The sequence below is a fragment of the Bombus huntii genome, chromosome 8 (genome assembly GCF_024542735.1).
Source record: "Bombus huntii isolate Logan2020A chromosome 8, iyBomHunt1.1, whole genome shotgun sequence".
Classification (NCBI taxonomy): domain Eukaryota; kingdom Metazoa; phylum Arthropoda; class Insecta; order Hymenoptera; family Apidae; genus Bombus; species Bombus huntii.
In genome coordinates, this window is record NC_066245.1 from 14,136,379 (window position 1) to 14,152,977 (window position 16,599).

A 16,599-nucleotide genomic window follows, 5' to 3' on the forward strand; every position below is an offset into this window, starting at 1 on the left:
AGTTTCTCTTTTGTCACTGCCGCTGTTGCACCGCTGTTAATTTCATCGACCTGTGCATCCTAGTATATACATGTATACATAGTTATAACCACCTGACGACAATTCATTGTGTTAATATTCGGTTCATGGCTCGTGCTCCACTTATACACGCTTCTACTTCTCTCCAACCAATCCTCGTTTTCTACATCTTCTGTTTAAGCATTACGCAGTACACTAGACGTAGCGTTAGACGTCATAAAGACACAAGTTACCGCCAACTATGAAATTCTTTGAAGTCAACTGGAAACTACTGTATCGTTAGAAATGTTAATGGTTTTGCAACGATGAAGTTCACACCAATAGGCGTGTTTCTTTACGACCGACTTTGAACTCTTTATGAGCTTAAAGAACCACTCGCCTGTTATTTATGTTCGCAAAATTACTCAAATTTCAATACCATATACGTCGAATATGACTTTTTCAGTTTAGATTTCCAAAATATAATATAAGATTTTTTTTGAAACGTGTATTTCTGGCATGAAGAGAATATGAAAGTTTATCTTTTAGTTTATCTAGAAGAATATGGTACTTTGTCTTTTTATCTACTTTCCTAGAATCCACTTTCAATGGAATGCATACCTATATTCGACTTATAGTGCTTTTTAACATAAACATAAATTTTACATTCGAGGGTCAAGAAAGATTTTGACGTAGTATTTCACATCCCTTTTTTATATTTATTATACCACGAGAAAAAATCTCGTCGTGAAATATAAATTTCTCTCGTTATCCACATATTTATCTATCCTACATGTTAATAGAAAATTTTAAATTTCATCTAACCACGATTTAAGCGAAAATTTCGAAATCATTTCACCCAGTCATGTTAATTTACATTGCAATTAACGCGCAACTCGTTTCAAAAAGTTCAAATTAAAATACAGCTACTAAATATATCATAACGAGAGGCACTAATCTTAAATGATATTTCCCAAGCACTTCATTTAAATTTACACAAACTGATTCATAATGACGATAAATTAGAATGTTATGAAATACACGACTAATTTATTTGATATCCTAGTATACTTTGTCTTCATTAAAACATCCTGTGAAATTTGAATCGGTTATCTGTAGCACGATTACGTGCTTGTACGTGTAAAAAACAACTTCGTACTCGAGTTGAAATAAGAAACCGAATTTCCCTCTAACGAAACTCAAACTTCTCCTATTTCAACTTCGCAACTAATCTTTGTTTTTTCAACTTTTCTGTTTTTATCAAAAAATTAAAGTTGCCAAATATCAAAAACCACGATCCTGTAGGAAATCTCTAACGCCCGAGCCTATCCATATAAACCATTAATTTCGAGCTGTAAACTCAAAATGTTTTCAAAACACGAGAGCACACGAACGTTTCTTGCTTCACGATCGAATTCCATGCTAATTGTCAACGAGTTTAGAATTAATGACGAGAATAAAGCTCTTTTACTCTAAACGAATTAACGCAATTTCTGAACAATGTTATTACACGAGATGTTAATTTGACAAGCATACAGATAGATAAAATAGCGATCCTCTAGATTTTATACAATTGGCTATTATAGGCATTTTAGTCTACTTTAAACTCTGACCTCCTTCAAGAGGTATCAACTAACGTGCTTGAAAAGAAGTTCCTTTCAAATACATATGTAAATACTATAAAAAATATAATACTCTAGTATCTATATTTTTCTCATTCCGTTTTCTCGAAAACAGAATTTTATTCCATATTTTCAACTTAATTTTTCAGCAAGACTTTTCTTTATCTCGATAGTACTATTAGATAACAGACAATTAAATACATACACATACGTATGTATTTTCTGGTGCAAGTAATTGCTCCATCTAACCCCTTTGTACCTGCAAGGTTCATCTATCCTTTTATCTTATTAGATAAGCGTGTCTCTAACGCTATTAGTTTACTTCTACCTGAAGATGTAATTAATACATACAAAGAATATTACATTGCTACTACGCAACTTCAACGATACCATGTCTAATATCATATGCACTACAACGCCCCGAGCATTACAAATTTACCTGAAATAACCGAACAAAGTTAGTTACAACTTTTTTCTGGTTGCTGACGCTGTTACCATGCCCGTTCGCATGAATCCAGTTAAACGGCGTTATTGTCGGATTCATAAACATAGCGGCGTATCTTAGGGATGTCGTAAAGGAGGTCAAGCTTCGCACGCGAACTGCGCGAGATATGTAGTTCCATATGAATCGCTCGCAAATATATAACCTTTTGCCATAAAATAAGTTTTCAACTATATGTATCTCTACCTAAGATAAATGAGTTTAGGTTCTTGGAAGGAAGTATTAAAACTAGTGTACTACGATATCAGCAAAATGGCAAAGCTAAGTAAGTATGAAAACAAGCTGCGTTCTTATCTGTCACATTGTCGAAATGAGAATCGAAGCGAACGCTGTTGCTTGTCATTAGGTCGATTCGAGTAATTATTCAAAAAGGTTGAATGTCCGTGGCTGCGAGCACTAGACTAGCGCATCGATCGAATGGAGAGCCGGTTAATCGATGCTCCGCGTGTCGCGCTCGAATCAATGCGGCCTTGAGTTAATTGAACTCGTGGGTGTATCACGATCGATTGATTTCGAAGAACTCCGTAATACGAAACTTATTTGTATAATCTTACATAGAGAATACATGACAGTTGTCACAAAAAAGCACAGGACCGATGCATCGTGTAACGGAGGAGATCGGTAGAACAAATAGCGATTTTTCTCGACACCACAAGACATCTTACCGATTAATTTGTAAGTTTATGTATATCTGCACTCATAAGTTAATCATTTTAAATGTACGCTATTATTTGTCCCGTGTAAACATTATACATATATGTAGATACTCCGAAAACAAGCATATGTCAAAACTAAAGATTTAGAGGGATCAGTGTGAAGTACACCCTTGAATCTCTTCAAATCCACGCCACAGATTGGAGAAACTTAATGGAATTGTTCCCTTTATTTCACAAATTATATGTACATACATACATACGTATATGGTCTAACCCGAAAGCCTTTTCCAACTTACATGTAAGTTCCTGCAGTTGATACTACATTCTACAGTCAGAGCACCATGTAATTTCGTAGTTCGTGTTCGTTTCCAAACTATTTTCTGCGCTGATTCATTCAATCGAGCCGAAAGAACGCATGCTCGGTGACCGCACGTGCTTAGTAGGAATTTATTATGCGAATATAATTTACATGACTGTGATTATACGATCGATTGTAACCCTCGTTAATTTTTATACGACGTAATTTTAGAAAGACTTAGAAAGAACCAAAGTTATTACGCGAACAGATCGATGAACTCTTACGGAAAATGACAAAAACACCTATTAATTTCTTCGATAAATAATAACAATAAATATTTTATATCACTTTCATTCGTTTCGGCTAAATATAAATAAAAAACTTTTGCGTTCTAGCTGGAGAGAGCGTGAAACGTAGCGGATGAATTTATTTTCGGGTTTTCCAAATAAAAAATGTCCAAACCGTCATGTTCGAAACATATAGAAACGATTTTCACGTACGTAGAGAAAATTGGACACTGCCATTTTACGCCTAAAATCGCTTTGTACGCGGAATAATCAATTTGTAAGTGTCCATGCAATAAACTCTACGGCTGGCTGATACAGTTTGGCACTTTTCCACTTAACCGCCGCGCCGCTCCACCGCTACTCACAATCAGTAGAATAAATACATTATTCGCTGCTACGTGTCGGCTTTGGCAGGCCGAAAGAAAGTCGAAACGGAACTCTGTTCTCGACAAACACGCAAAATAATTGATCGCACGAGCTTTATCTTTCGTATAACATCTACTATATTTGTATCAAATACATATGTGCGTATGTATATGTCTTTATCACCGAATTTAATTCCACGATTTTAACGTCGTTCTGATAAGACATAAAAACGTTGGTAACTGTGCATTATCGACAAGCCTCCTGAATATTTAGATTGTGTATTACAAGTGCCATAACTATACGATCTAGAGAGTAATTAAGAATTATATAACGAGTTACATTGACCCTGTAGTAAAACAGTAGATTATTCTTTAAAAACATTTTAGCACCATATGTCTCTCTTCGTATCCTACGAGTATATATGTACCTTTGATATCAAAAATCCTTTTGTAGGTTACTCTCTTGTCTTGTGATGCATTCTATATAATAAAAAGAAACAATACTTTTTCCCAAGTATATTACGACACGATTCGTCGTTATCAAAAACATGTTACCACATAACCAGCGTGAATGTGGTCAAAAGAATTTCAAGCTAATATATTTCTAGATAAATTCTGCACAGATTACTGCACCAATGTGATTGCACAATAAAGAAGTACGCAGCAGTATTCGCCGAAATAACCTTTGAATTTATTGAATAACGAAAGATGCACCCGGTAGTGCACACCGTGAACAGTTGACTTTAAGGAATTTTTTCTGCTTTAAGTGCTGCGAAAAGTAGGGTTGTAACTAAGCGAAGAGTACATTGTTCCATATTGTCGTATCGTATGTTATTCAGTTTATTATTTAAGAAGTTTGGTTCTCGCGTTCAACAGTAACCGATCACGGCAAAGAAAATAAATAATCGTTCCTTGATGTTGTTTGCATTTCCTCGATTCTCTGCTTAAGATCTTCCTACAAATAAAGGAGCGTAAAACAACGATTTTACGCAAATGGAGCCAACAAACCGGAACAAACACCAAAAGAACTGAAGACTATTTTCCGCATTCCTACCATTTAATATGTACTGTTTTAAGTCGATGCATATGCAATATCGTATAAAATGAAATTTTAATCACATCGTTATATTTAAACCTTAATGATACTGTTACTGAACTATTATAATAACCTAATACCTAATATGGTGGAGAATATCAACCCATGTAGTTAAGATAAATAAATTGAAATGTAAATGAAATTTTTTAATTTTCATAGAGTTTATATTTCACTTCTACAATATTATATATATGTACTTTTCTTTTGTAATACCTAGTGTTGCGTGTTTATATGATCCGTATATGCGATTCTGTCATCATCTTCAGGTCATACATGTCAGGTTAACTATACAAAACGGCTTGTTTTTAAACGGCCTATAGTCTAGGGATTAAAAATTTTGTTAACCCCTTGACAGCGGATATCGCAAGACCAAAATACTGATAACAATTTTCGAATAAACAGACAATCCCTAAAGAAAATTCTTCGGTCCAAACTAGCGTAATAATTTTAAAAAAATTTTATAATTTCCTAATTGCACGATGTTTAATGTCACGAACAAGTTTAAGTAATGAAAAAAGATTATCAAGAAAATGGACGAAAAATTGGGTGACAAAATTTGCATGCAATTTCGCGCTAAAAAATGTAGAACGTCTCGGATAATGCATTGGTGTTGTTTCATTTAGGCAGAAATTATATCGTTGAGACTAAGCACTGTTCACATGAATTGGTCGTTCCTTAACTCCCGATAGTGACAAAATCTTGATGGAATAGCACTAGAACATGTTTGTTAAGAAAATGTCACTACTCGCGAGTCGCTGAAGTCATACTCACCATCGAAAACACTTTCTATCAGTGGTGGAAGAAGATATTATAGAGACAAATAAAATTGTTTCGTCGTGCTTTTGTTACTCACAAGACCGACGCGAATAACAAGGTAACACGATTTTCCGAAGCGAGTAATATTTATTGCCAATTTCGCGATTCTCCGATTCGCCGAACCCCGAACTTACTCATGTGATAAGGTTGGACACTTTTCTAATTCCAAATATTTGGGATCATGAAAGAATTTATTATTTATTTAAGAAACCTTGAGTATCGTAGTATGTTACTAGATAAATAGGAACTTAGACTACCGAATAGAAATGTAACTAGGTTCCTAAAGGATAATCAAGTTGCGTTAAGGTGTGTGTGTTTCAGTTTCTATGTCTGCTTCATATTTAAATGTGAATGAATTCTATCAATGTTAGATTATTTGTAAATTATATTGGGAGGAAATGCGTTTAATGTGACACTAATAATTCATTACTTCTATCTTAACATAGTTTGGTCGCTATATGTTGACGAAAATTATTAAATTATCTTATTATCGAATGATTATAAAATTTAGTATTTGATTGATTACCTGTTTTAATCCATCGAGGATAATCAAGCAATAAAGTGACACGTATCGAATAAATGTAATATTACAGAAATCGGAAACACAAACAAGACACGTATCTATAATCTAAAGAGAAATAGCGTAGTGGAAGAAGAATAGTTACGTCTGGTGAGTCGAATAATTCATAAGAAGTTTCTGTTCGTGACACAAAACATGGATCTCGTTGCAAAGAAAAACTACGAAGAAATAAAAGATAAGTACATAATACATACAGTGTACGCATGCTGTACAAAACAACTTGGTCATCCATCCTCTGCATTCTACTGATTGCCTTGATATTACTAAAATGTGCACATTATTGCTGACGTAAAAAGAAAATTGAGCACAGCATGTATTTTTCTATGTTACAGTGAAAGTAAATTCCTCTTTCTAACGCCGAGATGGCTTTCTGCTCGAGTAATTTTTAGAATTTCACAAAAGTATGTCTCGTCTAATATTCGATACTTCATACAACTGTATCATTTAACTGTGGATTCACTTTTTATATCAAACTATATTCTCTTATTCAGATGTGTGTATACATATATCAAATATCTTATTTCAAATGTCTTTAATTAACGATTTAATTTGATGTAGTTTTAATTCTATAAAATGCATCTAAAAAAGAGTAAGATTTATCTTCGATACAAAATTCTATACTGTATCACTACTAATAAAGAAATATCTATAAAATAATTCTCCGTCTTTTATCCTTCGAATCCTATAAAAACAACACTTTCTTCTTTTGCAGAATTTATTAATATTACTCGATAAAAAGTGATCATACACAAGTATAAATCAATAGATGGTATCGTATTACAGGAAATCTTTCATATACCATAATATCTATCTCAAAAAGTCTGTTGGAAAACGAGAATTACTCAACTTGAATAAAATTTTCATATATATATGCCCAATATTGCCTTACCTTTGCAAAGAGGAAGAGGGTTTCACAAACATATAATTCGATCGTAGATACGTCTACCTGTAATACTTGCTTGTTTCCATAAGATGCAACGAGAAGCACGTTTATCGGTTAAAAAATATCTAAACTGCACGTTTATTTCTCTCTCTGATAGAATCTTACAAATGACAATTTTGCAGTTGATTAAAAATATATACATATGTGAATATTATATCTCGTCCTTCGTAGACCAGTTTTGAACTTACGAGTAATCAAATTCTGTACGATGAAAAATTTTATTTTATAATTTTGTTTTGTCTATTATTTGTTTTTCCTGTATTTGTAGATTTATATTTTTGTACTAAATGCATGAAGAAAAGGAACATATAGGAAAAGATTGTACAGGAAGTGTAGAGGGTATTGATATGTATCGGACATATTTTGTACAATGGAACAATTTTAATAGGAGCTTGTGATAAAAAAAATTCCCTATCCGATTTGCTCCAGATAAAAAGTCAGAAGGCATGAAATTCTGCATATATGTCAAAGTAAAATTCCAATTTCGATCGATAATTCATTTAATGTTTTACTGATAATTATTTGTTATAGCGTTTCCTTTTACATATTTTTAATGACACTACCGATATAACTTTGTGCACTTGTTACGCGTTTTATCGCTTCGTAATAAAAACAAGATACGGTTTCGAAACGATATTTTTCTATTACTCAAGAAAGAAGGCAAGGAACGTGAATGACGCTGATCTTATAAATATCGTACTTCAGCGTATGAACAGATTTCGTGCTCTAGTACCCAAACGAAATGTATGGTGTGACATTATATTACTGTCCAAGCCGTGCCGAGAATTTTCATTTCATTCAACCGGGAATATCCCCTTTTCGGCTTGTTGTCGGCTTCTTCCTTTTCCGTGACATGCAACATCGAGCTTTCTGAAGTAAAGCTCATAAGCCTCGAAACTCTGACTTTATCAGTATCAACGGTGTGACAGCATGTACATAGAAATCGCGAGTCAGCCTTAATGCGATGCACGAACCAAGCGTAAAGAAAAAGCAGAAGGTCGAGAACTCCGCTCGTAATTCGAGAGATCTAAGCATATACAAATGCACATACATACTAGCCTTCGTCTCACAACGTAACTGGAGGTTTTAACTTCCTCCTTGGGCAACTGGTTATATCACGTGAGAATCTTTATTCCATCAACGACGAAGGATCGAAAAGAATTCTTCTTTATGAGAATCGAGTAGAGTAGGTTTTATTTCATCGATAAGAGATATAGGTTAAAATATTGAAACTTTTTGGTGGAAAGCATTTTTAATAAGTAAGTTTTCGCTACGTACATTGAATAAATATAAACAATTATGTATCTATCAATAATTAGCCAGTCATATGTATCTTTCCATATTTCTACGATTGTTACTTATCTTTCTAGCAAGTCTCCTATTTTCCTTTTATAAAACATTTATCGTGACTATGAATTCTATCGTGAATTCTATTTTAAACTCAATTCCCAGAAAAACCGCAATATTTGTCCGATGACCTAATACATTGAATTTCTCAGTTTCATACGCATGTATATTTTTATTTAATGAAAAAGTATATCGAAGACAATACGTACACTAAACTAACAATCAGTTAGTAATTGATTATATGTTAATATATGTTTCATGTGCGTATGAACAAACAATTGAATATCATTTTGATCTAATTACTCTCTGGTGAGTTGTAATTAATAAGCAAATGTTCAATAGCGACAATACGTGATTGTGATTTAGTACTCTAAGAAAAAAATTCTTTTATAAGCGCTATATTTATGATGCAACTATTTATCACAAAACACGAGTTGATTAATCAATTAAAAGGTTAAATGAACGGTGCCTGAGACATTTGAAGTTCTTCTGAGTCACTACATCAACGTCAATAATATTGATGTATCATGTACATTGAAACAATTAAAAAAGAAACAAAAAGATTCAACGATTAAAACTCTCTTACAAACAAATTACGTGAAAAGAGGAATTCTCTTTGCTCGAATGCGACAAACATTGAAAACAAGTTAGGTACTTCAAATAAAAAATTACAAAACACGTTCAGTATGCAAAAGTCATAAGAAAAATTTGCGGATGTGGCAGCAAGCATTTCAGTACAGGGAGGGTATCATTTCTGAATTATAAAAATTTCTTGTTCCACAATAAACGAGATGAATAAAATACTTACTTACGTTCTACTGATATTGCAAATTCTTAGACCGAATAATAAAAATAAAAATACCATTAAAACATGGTTCATCTGACTGTGAGATTAAAGTAGTTCTTAATTGCGAACTTCGCTCGAATGCTTGAATTGTTCTCCGGAGAATTTTGGATCGTTCGGAATACGAATGCCTCAGCGTTCACAGATCGATTTTATTACGATTTCGTTACTCACCGTATTCCTCGTGTTTCGCGACAAAAATCGCCACAACCATGATCAGTCGAAGATTAAACAACTTCGAATGACAACCAAGAACCTAGACGAGAAAACGCAATAATTCTTCGAGTCGTCTTTCGAAGGGAAAGATATCAAATGCGACTCCATGCATTCTTACGAACTGGCAAGCTTGTCCTTCTGAATGAGTTTAAACAAAACGTTCTTAACCTCCAACGCGACTAGTTGTAAGTAATTTGATATCTGCTAGTACGTATTTCATTTTAGTGATATATTACATGAACATTATTTCTTCGAAAATGTATTGCTTTCATCAAATTAATTCAAAAATATCATATTACTCCCTGTATTCATTAGCTCGGAAACAAATTAGAAACATCGAATTCCTAAAAGTAGAAAACGATTTTAAAAGCTTCTACAATAAATTATCATCAATGTAAACCGAAAAAGTCCACGAGATTCATTTATTACGATTCTCTTAGACCTTCACTAACATCTATTGAAACGTATGTTTTTCGCACAGAACTACGGTGCTCACATTAAAATTATCTTTGATTAAATTACATACTGTATTTTTATTTCTATATAGTATACGCTGCATAGCACATTTCATTGTCGGTTTAATTAAAAACTAGCATGTCCACGTAATTATGTATTTTCTCATAAGTACATATTGTGACTAATTTGAACATATTTGTCAGATATCATGTTTTAGAAAATATAAAAATAAATATTAAAAGTAGATTACTCACCGCCGTTCTTCCCGTCCTCCTTCGCTTCATCCCCTACCGGCTGGACACTTTCCTTGCTCGTATTGCACCCCATTTTCACTCGGCTCTTCCTTGTTCTCTTCTTTCCCTATATCTTTTCTCTATTCTCCAATCGCAAACGCCAACCGTTACTCGTGACACTTGCTATGTAATTCGCGATTACAATCGACTGATTGTAGGAGCTTTTCTGGTTAACATCGAGTCGTAAAATAAGGAATAGAGATTACACCAGGAGACTACACATAGGAGTTAGAAAAAAGCTACCGACACCTTGACAAGGACAAATTGGTTAGTAGGAAAGATCACAGTGTATTTTTGGAGTTTCCAAAAATTTCGTTTTTCTTCTCGTGGCCGAGAGAAGGTGAACGACACGCTGTGGACCCGGCTTATTCGCAGCAATTCGTTGAGACGAAAATACAATGAATCTTTGTGGTTGGTCAAACTGGACGTATTGTAAATTCGATCGGTTACGCAGTCTCTTCCGTTCACGAATTTAACAATCGGTTAAGAAAATATATATATGTGTATATGTATGTGTGTGCCCGCGCGTGTATGTATGTATATATATTTGTATGTATATAGATTAAAACACTGTACAAAAGCTACTGCTGGCGAACACTAAACGCTAACCTAAGTGTGTATCACGAACACAAGTCCCATCGGCGTCGCGAGGCGTACTGACACTGCTGAGTGCCGAGTGCCGACGCCGACGACCCTGCCCTTGCGTCGCGACTACGCGAGTCGATATATATTCCTTCGTGATCTTCGTATGCGTACACATACACGATTGCATGCGCGCGAAACCAATAACGATATGCACCGCTACGGTGGACCCTCCGCTACACACGGCTTAGATGCTTAAAGACGCTACAATGTTTTACGATTTTGCATTGTAACATTTCTATGAAAGACATATTGGTTTTGTATTAGTTATCGTCGGTTAACTACGCGTCACTCCCATTTCTCGTGTATCATCCAAGGAGAGGGACTTTTGCAAGGTTCAATCGATTTCATAAGCGGATACCTCGTTTAAATGTACTGAATCGACAAGACCGGTGGCAGACAGGCGCCAACAATTCTCGCGGTCTTCCTGCTTTCTGGAACGAATATCGATTTTGTAGTTTTGATAATCCTCCGCGATTTACCACCGTTGATGATTCATATTTCATAGATGAGACATACATTTGTTTGCGTTTCACAGTCGCGTGACTTATACTGAGAGCAGTACTAACAAATAGCTTCGATATTTTTAATGCCTTCCCGGCATGCACGATTCTCTCGATACAGAAAAATTTAAGGATAAATAATAATAATGATTGTTAACGAATTTGAGACCATGTTTATTGAATATAGATGATAGAAACTGTATTTTACATTTTGAATATACAGGATGTACTAATTATTATATATATATAAATGTCAAAATACTTGTAATATTTACTAAAATTCGACATCCTGTATATCTCCGATCTCTCGCTTGACAATTAAACCATGTTCATAACACGTAACTTGTATGATATATACAAAAAATGAAAAAACGCGTGCATTTTACATATCAGAAGTACTCCATTTATAAGCCTCCTCTTGACGTGCTATCTTTGCATTTTGTGCTTCAAACCATCGTTTTTCATATCCATTACTTCTGTCAACCCCGTCCCACCTATGACCAGGTTTGATACCAAAACGATTTGGCATGAATGATCCTTCGTACTTTGGTCGATCTGAGAACATACATAGTTGTATACCAATGAAATTATTATGACAAATATGAATATTTTTTTAGAATTGAACTTAGAAAATGTATAATGCTATACCTGGTTTTCTCTTCCCTTCTTTTATCTGTTTTTGTTTAATATATTCTAACATAGGATCACCTTCTCTTTCTTGTTCCCTAAGCATCTTGTCTAAATCAGTGTCATCTGCATATCTCGCTAGAGGCTTACTCATTTCATAAAGATCATCTTTTAGCTTTTCTTCACGATCCTCAACTTGTTTTAAACTGATATAACAAATATGTGTTTTACAAATTTTGCCACAAATACAATATCTTATGAACTGGATTCTGTATTACTTACCCTCTTCCCCATTTAGCATATTTTTCATCTAATTCCGCTTGTCGTTTTTGCCTCTCTCGTTCTTCTATTGCCTCTGCCTCTAGGTTACGCTTTTTACCTGTTTTATCACGCACAATCGCTGCTTGTCCAACTCCTGTAACTTCTTTACTAAGCTGAAGAAAACAAAATTGTAACCTTTTTTGAGTAAACTTACTCTAGGGGATGAAAAGTTAACTTCTTTTTTATAATTTTGTAATTTTCAACGTGTAGTATCTGGAAAAACAAGTTTTAAAGTAAGGAAATTGAGCATTTTTAGGATATTTTGCTAATTATTTGGTGTCACATTGGCTTCTATCTATGATTCGTCCAATGAGTACAGTGTACACATCGAAAACTACAAGATTGCAAAAAAGAAGTCAATAATTTCTGGTTCACTGAAGTAAAATTTAACCATTTTTTTTTTTTATAAGGCATAAATTAGAAAACGGAAAGATGGAATTTCTTGAAATACCTTGCGAAAATGATCAGCTTCTCGTTTTCTATATGCCTCTGTTTCTTCTCGTAGTGCTTTAGCATCTTGTAATCCCGCCTTTTTTCCGTCTAATGTTTTCTTCATGCGTTTTTCGCTACATTCTTTATCGATATTCCTATGCCTGTATCTCTTTTCCTTGGTATAATAGTCCTCTCTGTACGAACGATGACTAAAATCGTGGTCATATTTGTCACGAAATTTGCTTGATTTAGACTTATAGTAATCTCTGTCACCTTCCTTAAATCTGTTTGAACTTGTGTGATCATCTCTGTTCCTTTTACGAGGTGGACTCATATCTGAATCATGTCTCTTGTCTGGATTCTTTTTATAATGTTTGTACATTTTACTTGTAACGTCTGCCCAATTTCAGCTATTATATGCGTGTGTTTCGCAGTCGTCCTTGCAAATTCTGCTGTCCGCTACATATATATAGTGATATTTCCAAACAATGTATGTGCTTGACACTACAACATAAATTAAACTGGTATTTGATACATAAACTTTATTAAACAAAAATAACTCGAAATCTTAATCGCAAAAATAAACGTTGTAAAGACATGCATGCTGCATAACAGCCGATTCGTTACATTCGTAAGTTTCATAACTGGAAACATGCATGCATATTGTAAACGATCTCACTGCATCGCCATAAGCTACAACTACAAGTTTTATATGATTGTGGCCACACTACATGGAGCGTCGAGCGGCGATCGCCCCATCTGACAACATTTTATGTAACATTCTCGATACACGTTTGCACTCTTCACTCTTTGTTATTTAGTAAGAAACCATTTTATCGAAAACTTTGGATGCATCTTTCTCAAAATCATGTCTTTTTTAAATTTGTGAATGCGACTTAATGGAAATAAAATTATTGCCTTTTGTTATTGCTTCTTGATAGTTTTCAATACGTAGAATCCGAAAATGCAACTCTTAGCTTTAGGAATCCAACGGCACAAAAGTTATAACTATATAAAGTTGAGCATTTTTATCGTATTTGACAGCTTACTTTGACGCCATATTGGCTTTTATTCACGATTCGTCCAATGAGTGGAATCGCTGGCTGTAACAAATGCACCTGGGAAGTAGCCACTTAAGCGGGATAAGACAAATATCTTTTTAGAGGGATATGCCCATAAAACAGTAAATTAAAACATAGAATTTGTAGGTAAGTATTGAATTATGTTGAGGATAGCTATAAAATTGCAGTGACTGCAAGGCGGCCAGCTATATTCACATGTTAATTTTCGGCAAAGTTCATCTATATTACGTGTTAATTACAGCCAGCAACGGTATCCACAGTCATAAAATAAAAGCTCAAAAAATAAAAAACTAAATGTGTATGAATGAGTGTCCATTTTTGTGCGGCCCAATCGGTGATAGATGGAAGCAATATGACGACAAAGCAAGTTGTCAAATATGCCAAAAAACGCTTAACTTTATACATGCATAATTTTTGAAATGCTGAATTCTTAAAATTAAGACTTGCATTTTCAGATTCTACACATTGAAACTACATATTGAAAACTGCCAGATAGTGATAAAAAAGAAAACAATAATTTAAGATATATAAGAACAATTAAGACAAAGTTTAACCCGTGATTTTATAGCTAGATGATGACTAACAATTCTCAATGAAATAGAAATATTTAGAAAAACAATTGAATTAAAATGATATTTCTTGCAAAAATAAATCGAAATTTTCCCGTAATTTTCTTTTAAAATTCCACGATTTGTTCAATTTTGAATTTGTTGATGTAATTACACGAAAATTAAGGAACAGTTTTGTTTTTTGTTGCAGGCAAGAATTGGATCCGTTAGGTTAACACTTTGACTGCCACGTTGATCATATATGACTAACTGTGACGCCACGGTGGTCATTGGTGACCGGAGCGCTTAAACTTCTTACAATTGTAAAAATTGAATGAAAATCGACAGTTGGGGCATTTTGAATATAACCGATAAATAGAAGATACTTTGAAATAAAAAGTGCCCCATTGAACAATTAAACATTTTTATTAGAACATCAATAAAAAAAAGATGAGAACAAATCTTGCATCTAACGGTGCACTGTTTGCATCCATATCTTTGAGGGGTACTCTATGATTATTATTATTATAAACACACCTTAGAAAATAATCGTAAATGCTGCTTTATAATTATATAATTGAAGTTAGAAGTGTGAAGATACCTTACTATATATATAGAATGAGCAAATGCTATTTTCTAATATCTTCTACACGTTTCAACAATATATTTTGGACGTTTTGGTTACGACGAAATAACGAATGCAAATGGTTTGTTGAAATAAACAAAGCCTTGTTATAATATATCACTATCAACTGTTACACACCACGATGGTCACCCATGATCACCAATAAGATAAATGGTCCATTGGAGAAGAATGTTGTCTTAAATCATCAATTTATTATTATTTTGTCATTGTATGCTTTGAATAATAAAAATACTCCAGTGGCGTACTGAGCGAAACATGTGATTTCGGCGTGGCAGTCAAAGTGTTAAGATGTACACAAGTTTACAATTCCTGTACCCTGGTGGCTTGATGTTACAAATATATCTAATGTCTAATTAAAAAATGCATTATTTTTTTAATAAAAAAATTTTGTTTAGTACTTGAATATAAAATAAAGCACCCTTAAAATTGTGGAAACATTCGCTTTATTTTTGTCAAGAAAAAAATTTTTCAAGGCCATGGATGTTGTATCAAGTCAGGTTCCCTTATTATATCATTACCATTGTTCTTTTTCGCTTCTTAATTTGTCACTTTTTTTTTCTTTTTTTAGATAATCTTGGAGGAGACAAATCATCATCCAAATATTTCTTTTCTTGCCTTGGTGGACTTAAGTCGTCGTCAGAAATGTTCTTAACTTCTTTGAGTTGCTTATTTTCTCTATCAATGTTAGGAATAGTTAAATCGTCACCTTTGTCATTAGCTATTATTTTCCATCTTCTTTTATCAGAAAAGTCAACCGGACCACGTTCATCTACAACACCAGCAATTTGAGGTGCATCTTCTGCATTGGTGAAAATATCCAATTCATTCTTTTCCATTGGTCTTAAATTCTTCAGCTCTATGTCATCATCAATGATTTTTACTCTGAAAAATACATATCAAAATTTATGCTAAGGAGTGAATAATCTTCTACGATAGTTTATTATTTCTGTTCACATTTAAACAATCTCCGATATTAATATAATATTAAATGAAGAACATGACAATAAATAAAATATATTCTGTTTATACATTAAAGGTTAAAAAGCACAAGAACTCCCTGTTGAAACTGTCAAAGCCACAATATTTACAAATGGAATCTTACGTTTTTAATCCCAGTTTAATCTTTTTCTTTTTCTTCTTTTCATTTTTTGAAGATAAGTATTTTTTTAAATATTCTTTTTGATCTATAACCTTTTTGTCCATTTTGAGTTTTATATCCCAAGTACAGCGCGCAACACGCAACTATGTTGTAGCTTAGGTATGTGCTATACCATACTGTCTCCATCAGTATTTCGTGCCGCATACACGCGAGGGCACTACATTCGCTATTTAAATGTCGCACAAAAATGATAATTTGAAAAATTATATGTCATAACTTCTTTCCAACGAATAATCAAATTTTGAAAACAATTACAGTTTTAAACTTAATTCATGTATGATTTGAAGCATTAGAGTTTAAGGTTTCTTAGCTATAATACGC

The 16,599-nt window shown here is 33.6% G+C and overlaps 2 protein-coding genes and 1 long non-coding RNA gene across 3 annotated transcripts in view; 1 reads left to right on the forward strand and 2 right to left on the reverse strand.

Moving 5' to 3' along the window:
• The window catches only part of LOC126868715 (HIRA-interacting protein 3), a 90,280-nt gene extending 79,305 nt beyond the window's left edge, over positions 1 to 10,975 (reverse strand). The window contains exon 1 of the mRNA XM_050624507.1: positions 10,280 to 10,975. Within this exon, the coding sequence (XP_050480464.1) occupies positions 10,280 to 10,352 (73 nt within the window). The 5' untranslated portion in view covers positions 10,353 to 10,975. The remainder of the gene's footprint in view (positions 1 to 10,279) is intronic.
• Positions 10,976 to 11,613: 638 nt separating this feature from the next.
• On the reverse strand, positions 11,614 to 16,411 carry LOC126868452 (BUD13 homolog). Its single transcript, XM_050623904.1, has 6 exons — positions 16,222 to 16,411; positions 15,669 to 16,001; positions 12,863 to 13,247; positions 12,373 to 12,524; positions 12,112 to 12,296; positions 11,614 to 12,018 (listed from the first exon to the last, which is right to left on the reverse strand). The coding sequence occupies exons 1-6, from the start codon at positions 16,320 to 16,322 to the stop codon at positions 11,846 to 11,848; spliced, it is 1,329 nt and encodes a 442-aa protein (XP_050479861.1). The 5' UTR covers positions 16,323 to 16,411; the 3' UTR covers positions 11,614 to 11,845.
• Positions 13,762 to 15,554, forward strand: LOC126868737 (uncharacterized). Its single transcript, XR_007690730.1, has 2 exons — positions 13,762 to 14,590; positions 14,685 to 15,554. It is a non-coding gene; the product is annotated as an uncharacterized LOC126868737 (long non-coding RNA).
• Positions 16,412 to 16,599: the final 188 nt, after the last annotated feature.

Bases quoted from the DNA above. Each gene is read 5' to 3' on its own strand.
- LOC126868452 (XM_050623904.1), bottom strand. From the start codon at position 16,322: ATGGACAAAAAGGTTATAGATCAAAAAGAATATTTAAAAAAATACTTA. The intron at 16,002-16,221 runs GTAAGATTCCAT...TGTATTTTTCAG, and splicing joins ATTAAACTGGGATTAAAAAC to AGTAAAAATCATTGATGATG. The intron at 12,297-12,372 runs GTAAGTAATACA...TTGTTATATCAG, and splicing joins TATGCTAAATGGGGAAGAGG to TTTAAAACAAGTTGAGGATC.